The following is a 7,013-nucleotide window of genomic DNA, read 5'->3' as shown; positions in this document are numbered from 1 at the left end:
CCAATCTTCCATTGCCAGCACCACCTACCAGGTGCCCTTTTCTTACCCTTAGACTCCAAAACCTCTCCCCCTAACAAATCTATACCTTTCTCACTCCTTTTTAAAAAATACTTTCAAAGAAAAACAACCTGTTAGACAGAGACCAAATACTGTCAAAAGATACTTCTGGGGTAAGAGAAACTTGTATGAACTGGGTATTTAATGAAATTAAACAATTACTGTTGGTTTTAATTGCAGTAATGGCATCAAGGTAAATGTAAAAAGTTGTTTAAGGACATATATTTGCTAGGTGATGGATACATGGGGGTTAATTATTATTCTACCCATTCTTATGTTTGAGAATTTCAAATGAAAAAAAAAAAAAGGACAGGAGGCAGGTCTGCAGACCACTGGACTTTATTAAGATGGAATCAAGGCTAATTACACCGATGCTACTTGCCTCAGCCAAAATCCATGAGGTTCACATGAACTTAAACAAACAAATGAGATTACACAAATAAGAAACAAATAGCATGTTCAAAACCATAAGGAAATATCCTGATGCCCAAGTGATGAAGACTGGGGTCAATGAGTCTGCACATTTATTTCAAGCTGTTAAAGAGTTTGTGGGCTACCTAGACGGGGGAAAGAAAAGGATGGCATCAGCTGGCAGCTTTAATGTCATGGCTTACAAGGTGCTTCACGACCTGAAACAGTACTGCCTCTTATCTCACTGCTCCTTTCTCACACAACCACACTCCACTTGGGCCCTAACAAACTCCCTTCAGTTATCTCAATATTATCTCTCTTTTACCTGGAACTCTCCCACTTTTTTCATCTTTTATTTTTCCTTTAGAACCTAAGTTTGTATGTCATTGCCTGCAAATCTTCCCTAAACAAGCTCCTATCTCCACACAAGTCTGTCCCTCCTGTCTTCCCCCTAATTTCACAGCGCTTATTAACTCAACAAATATTTATAAAACATCTACTATATGCCAGGTACTGTTCTAGGCACTGAATGAGTCACAACAGTAAACAAGACACTATCTCTGTCTTTTAGGAAACATGGAGCCTAATGAGAAATACATATATGAGGTAACCTCTGATAGTGACAAATGCTCTGAGGAAAATAAAATGGGGGATGAGGAGGCATAGCAGCTTTAAACAGGACAGTCAGTGAAGGGCATCCTGAGGTTACACCCAAAAGACTTAGCAGTTTACTAACTGTTCCACTTTGTCTTCTATGCTGGCTCATAACTCAGTGAAGGAAGGGACCATGCCTGTCTCACTCCCAGGTAACAGTGCTGACTCATAAAAGTACTTAAATAACATAAAATCTACCATTTCAACCACTTTTAACTATATATTTCTGTGTTATTAAGTAATTCACGTCGTCCTGCAACCATCAATCTCCAGGACTGTTTCATCATCCGAAAATGGAACTCTGTACCCACTAAATAGTAATTCCCCATATTCCCCTCCCCTTAGCCCCTGGCAACCACCATACTACTGTTTTTAAGAATTTGACCACTCTAGGTACCACATTAAAGTGTAATGCTATGTTTGTCCTTTTGTGATTGGTTTATTTAACTTAGTATGTCTTCAAGGTTCATCCATGTTGAACTTTACTTTTTAAGGCTAAATATCTCATTTTACATATATATCATATTTTGTTTATTCATCCACCAATGGACATTTGGATTGCATATACCTTTTAGCTATTGTTAATGCTGCTATGAGCATGGATTAACTAACACCTGTTTAATTCCATGAACAGGGTCTCAATCTTTTGGTATATACCCATAAGTGGAACTGCTGGATTATTTGGTAATTCTATGTTTAATTTTTTGAGTAAAGTGCTTGATTTCTTTTTATTGCCAAATAATATTCCAATATATGAATATATCACATTTTATTTATCCATTTATCAGATAATGGGTACTTAGGTTGTTTCCACTTTCTGGCTATCATGAATAGTGCTTCACATTTGTGTACAAGCTTTTGTGTGGACATGTTTTCATTTCTCTTGGGTATATACCTAGGACAAGAATTGCTGGGTTATATGTTAACTTTGTTTAACCTTCTGAAGAACTGCCACACTGTTTTCCATAGGGCTTGATCCAACTGACATTCCCATCAACATGTATGCAATTTCCAATTTCTCCACATTACCAACACTTACTCTTTTTTTATGATATGGAAAATTATATATGCATATTTTATATATAAATTTTCCTTTTCCATTAAAATCATGTTGAAACAGATGAATAATTGTTTATAAACCAGAGGACAGATGAAATAAATTAATGTGTATCAATGAAAAGGAATGCAATGCCTCTATTCATAGTATTTTATATGCAAGTATGTTTATTATGATTCTATTTTTGTTTAAAAATCTGATAGTATATATAAGAAAGCAGTATGATTTCTGTTGTATTTTTCTATCTATAAAAAATCTTCCTGAATTGTCACAAATGTGTTGAAGTGGAGTGTGTTTGTACTATATACTACAGAATTAAAACAAATAGCTATATTGGGATTATAGAAGCTTAAACAATGGAAGTTGGTTGAGTGGTGATCATTAACTCTTGGGGGTGGGGAAAGAGAAGGCTTTTTATTTTACTTATTTTTTCCTTTTGACCCTCTTCACCAATTTCTCCCCATCTTTTTGATTAGAGGCAGTTCTAGTGGGTGTGCATGGGTGTGGAGTGGTATCTCATTGTGGTTTTGATCTGCATTTCCCTGAGAGCTAATGGTGTCAAGCACTTTCTTATGATTAGCTACCCAATCAGTTTTAACATGGGCAACCACATCAAACTTAACCTATCCTCTAATTTATTTAAAACACCTTACTGTTATTTTTAAGAGAGTCAAACACAAGTTTACTTAAGAACAAAACAAAACTTTTGGACCAACTACTATGTACAAGACACAGTGGAAGATATAAATTATATTAAAGAATAGGCTATTATTTGAAAGTACAAAATCCAGCTTCCGCATGGTTTAGTAGTCCAAACTAGAACATTTCTCTTCTCCAAGCCTCAATTTCTTATCTGTAAAATGAGGATAATGATACCTATCTCCAGTGAAAGTGGTAGAATTAGTTAAGATTATTTATTATGTTAAGTGTTCAGCACTGTACCTGACATATATTGGGCCACAGTAAATGCTTATTGATGGATTTGCCACAAGATGGAAAGGTTGTCAATACAAGTCTGCCTTGGCCATTGTAAGCTTTCCCCTTCCTGACTTTAGGCTGACTTACGCAGTGGTCCCTTGCATGCAAGAAGTCAAAGAGCTCCTCTGTGCAATCCTCTTCTGTCTGTGACCTAGAGGATACACGCTCATCACAGAGCTCCAGCCGCTCCCGAGCCTTTACACATTTCTCCACCTGCTCGCAATGCTCTCTCACTGCTGTTAGGGGATCCTGAAGGAGAAACACAGAAAAAAACCAAAATGGGGGTTTCAGGAGGAGACCTACAAACGATATGCTTTAATAATACCACCAAACCAAGGTGCTGCCTCTGAATTACCGTGCAGAAGGCCAGCTGGCAGAGCCACACTGCCGCCAGAAATGGCTGAATGGGGTCTCCCATTCAATTCTGATGCTAAGTAGTAGGAAAAAGTTTCACATTCCTGCCTTCCAAGGTTGCCAGTATGCACTGAAAGCCTCACTCCTATCTGAAAAACAAGGTGGTAAAGGAAACCTGGCCAAACTTGAAGTACATCTATAGGAGGCCTTACTTATTAACACAGCATTTTAGGATATGTAATGTCTGTGGATTTCAATTCTCCTCATCTGACAGCCAGGCCTATGCACCCCAACTGGCCGGCTAGAAAGGCAATGTTAAACACAGAGTAGGACCATCTAAGAAAAGTTCCTTCCAGAATTTTAAACCACAAAGAGCAGATGACTGAGTACCAGACCCTCAAGATACTGCTGTGCTCTGACACCATGACTGGAGAAGCCCAAACCCAGAGACTCAGCTTCCCAGGACATTCCCCCAAACATTCCACTGCACAGCAAGGAAGTATTAAAATGAAAGCTTTTTCCTCTCCCATTCTCTCCAAAAATGCCCCTTAAGAGTTTCATGAAGCTCAAACTTTCTTTTACTGAGACAGTTCCAAACCTGAGACAGCTCTTACCACTAATTCCTCCTCCTCCTCTTCCTCCTACAAAAGGAAAACAAAATTAATGTCAGCAGCAATTTTATGACACATATGCCCAGTCATATTGATGTTATCTCTGAAGATAAATACTATATTAATCATGTTTTAAAATTTTCCTTTATTTTATGATGTTTTTACATTTTAGGGGCCTTGCTAATTCTGGGCTCGATGGGCCCTCTCAGGGCTGGCTAATTTCTAGAGACAGAAAACAATATGCCTGGGGGCATACCTTTCCCTTGCAAACCAACTAATCCAAAACCCTTATCACCAACCACCTCCTTTATTTAACCTTCCTACACTAAACCAATTTTTGCCCCTGCCCTGCTGACCCCAGGGACAAGTATCAATCAACTTGGGACCATCCCAAAGTTTATAAAGCACTTTTATGTCTATAATGATTTGATTAACCATAACAGCCCTTTAATGAGCTCTAATAACAAACACTAGACATTTTTTGTATAGATTCAAGCAGTCAGATGTTCATATGGAATCCACATATCTTCCTTTAAAGTATATTGCTCTAAATTCCGGTAGGTCATAGTATTATTAGAAATAGCTAAATTTAGTCCTTACACCCCAAACCCAGTTAGGAGGAAAACATTTTTTTCTAGATTTGGAATTTGAATTGGAAATATGAAAGTGGCCAAACCTAAACTCTTCTTTAGCCTGAGTTAGGGTCACTGCCTTTTGGTTTGCTGAACACTCAGAAGACTATTAATATAAATATGCCAAAGGTCTTCACAACTCCATTCACAAGCTTGGAAACACTAGGCTCTACCTATTTACTTCTGATTCAGGTACACAACCTCAAATTTAGTTTCCATTCTCCCAAGGGAAGCAATGTAAAAAAACTCTCTGTGAGCATCAGTGTAAATCTGGGGCATAGCAGAGTCTGATCAGTATCTCAACCTATCAAGTCAGGTGTTTGCCTGCCTCTGCATGTGTGTGTCCATGTTTAGGGTAGCGGGAAAGAAATGGTATACAGGAAAATATAAAGAACTAGTTCAGCAATCCCTATTATGTTTTCAGACTTCCAACGCAGTCTGCCTCATTTTCTACCATGTCCTTCAGTGAAGGGACCAAAGCTCATGAATGCAAGGAGTGACAGGAAGGGTAGATTCAACTGTCACCCAAGCTATTTATTCTTATAATTAACACAGATCTCTTTCTAAACATGTAGATGTTACTTATGACATAAATTCTAGCTTTTCATTAAATAAAGTTTCCTGACTTTGTTCTTTTAAAAAAACTTAAACTGGTTAATTTTTTCCCAAAAAACTGAAATCACATTCTGCCAGAATTAGAAACCAGAAATTAGTATCCTAGAAACAAGACATTTCTATCATTTTCCTATTAGCAATGCTACTACATTTTGTCTTTGATAACTGTGTCAAAAGTATCACTGAATGTTTTAGAGAAACAAACCCAAAACCAAATATGAATATGGACTACTTCATGTAAAATTTCCAGGCAATGAGCAAAATCAAGATCATGTGCAATAAAAATTTTCCTCTCCAGGAGGCACAAGTTCTTCAGTTTTCTTAATTTTAAGATTTACTAATTATTTACTTTCTTTTTCCCATCCGCTGCTATGGTGAGACCTACTGAACTTGCTAGTATATTTCCTGCTGAACTTCCTGAGGGTGGCTCAATTTGTTTCTGAAAATAATAAGACTAGGGAAAAACTATGTGATAAACCAGTTTCCAACTATTCTGAACCTATAAACCCAGAATAACTGTCCCTAAGTACCAGAGAACAAAAAATTTATAAGAAATGTCATTAGTCAAAAAAAGGTAGCTGGCTTCTGTGAAGCCCTGTAGCACTCTGGCCAAGTCTTGGCTCCGGAACCATGCTGCTTGGGTTCAATCCCTGGCTCCTTGATTTATTAGCTGTGTGTCCTTAGACAATTATATATTTTGCTTTTCTACACTTGTTTTCCCATCGGTAAAATGGCAACTACACAAAAACCAGTACCTAATACTTACCTCATAGGCCTACTGCGTGGCTTAAGTGAATTAGTATATAGCACTTGGAATAGTAAGCAGTCTATAAATTATTGTATCGGCATTCTTACTATGAGAAAGACCTCCCTCTTTCATTACCACATAACTACACGACACATTTCATTCCTACTTTATTCCAAAGATACTTCCTTTCGACCTCCACCAAAGAAAAAGAAACCACTTTTTCACAGAAGCTTGGCTAAGGCCACATCTCCGGAACTTCCGAAGATGCGCAGGGATTTCCCATCTAAGCTGAGGTAAGGTGTAGGGCTCCCCAAGCCTGTCAAACTAGGGGCTCACAACACGACTGACTAAAAACATATACAATATTTTTACAAAAGTTTAGTCGACACAGCATTCTCACTCTCGTTAAACCTTCCCCACATTGATGAACTGAGGGGGCCGAAGTCCAGAGAAAGACTAGTATCTACTTGCCTAAGGTCAATGGACAAATTCTGGGGAAGGGTTGAGGGAACCAGCTATCCCGACCCTGCAAACTCTTGAGGGGAACCTGGGCCAAGAAGGCCCTGGGACTGTTTTGGCGGGGTAGGTCCTGAGGGCACTGAGGAGGGTCAAGTCGATCACCTCGCCGTACCTTGGGGTCTCCGGACCCAGTAAGCACCCTTCGCTCGTCCTCCAGCCCCATGTCCTGCTACAGGTCTAGATTCAACACCAGCGGCAACAGCGGCACCTATTCCACTTCAGGATCAAGAAGGACTTGTAAGGGTCACTCAGCGGATATCCGGCGACCCAGCCGGAAGTGCGGCAGACTCGTCGTAGTCGCTAACACACGCTCTGAGTGGCACGTACTACCGTCCACAGGCAGGAGATAGGGGAAGCTGATATTTGCACCTGAGAAG

At 39.0% G+C, this 7,013-nt stretch overlaps 1 protein-coding gene across 3 annotated transcripts; it reads right to left on the bottom strand.

Annotated features, from left to right (window-relative positions):
• Positions 1–380: 380 nt before the first annotated feature.
• UQCRH (ubiquinol-cytochrome c reductase hinge protein) lies at positions 381–6,918 on the bottom strand. Of its 3 annotated transcripts, XM_017649740.2 has the most exons (5): positions 6,749–6,875; positions 4,126–4,152; positions 3,513–3,660; positions 3,245–3,406; positions 381–614 (listed from the first exon to the last, which is right to left on the bottom strand). In XM_017649740.2, exons 3-5 carry the CDS (start codon positions 3,573–3,575, stop codon positions 582–584), a joined length of 258 nt encoding a protein of 85 aa, XP_017505229.1. In that variant the 5' UTR covers positions 3,576–3,660; positions 4,126–4,152; positions 6,749–6,875; the 3' UTR covers positions 381–581. The 3 variants fall into 3 exon arrangements, with proteins under 3 accessions (XP_017505229.1, XP_017505228.1, XP_073089962.1); XM_017649739.2 differs by lacking the exon at positions 3,513–3,660 and having other exon boundaries at positions 6,749–6,917; XM_073233861.1 differs by lacking the exon at positions 381–614 and having other exon boundaries at positions 3,242–3,406; positions 6,749–6,918.
• Between the last annotated feature and the right edge of the window lie 95 nt (positions 6,919–7,013).

Source organism: Manis javanica, chromosome 4 (genome assembly GCF_040802235.1).
Source record: "Manis javanica isolate MJ-LG chromosome 4, MJ_LKY, whole genome shotgun sequence".
Lineage (NCBI taxonomy): Eukaryota > Metazoa > Chordata > Mammalia > Pholidota > Manidae > Manis > Manis javanica.
The sequence above is the reverse complement of the archived record's forward strand: the minus strand, read 5'-3'. Positions and strand labels throughout refer to the sequence as shown.

Bases quoted from the DNA above. Each gene is read 5' to 3' on its own strand.
- UQCRH (XM_073233861.1), bottom strand. From the start codon at position 6,799: ATGGGGCTGGAGGACGAGCGAAGGGTGCTTACTGGGTCCGGAGACCCC. The intron at 4,153-6,748 runs GTACGGCGAGGT...TTCCTTTTGTAG, and splicing joins CTGGGTCCGGAGACCCCAAG to GAGGAAGAGGAGGAGGAGGA. The intron at 3,407-3,512 runs GTAATTCAGAGG...TTTCTCCTTCAG, and splicing joins GCCAGCTGGCCTTCTGCACG to GATCCCCTAACAGCAGTGAG.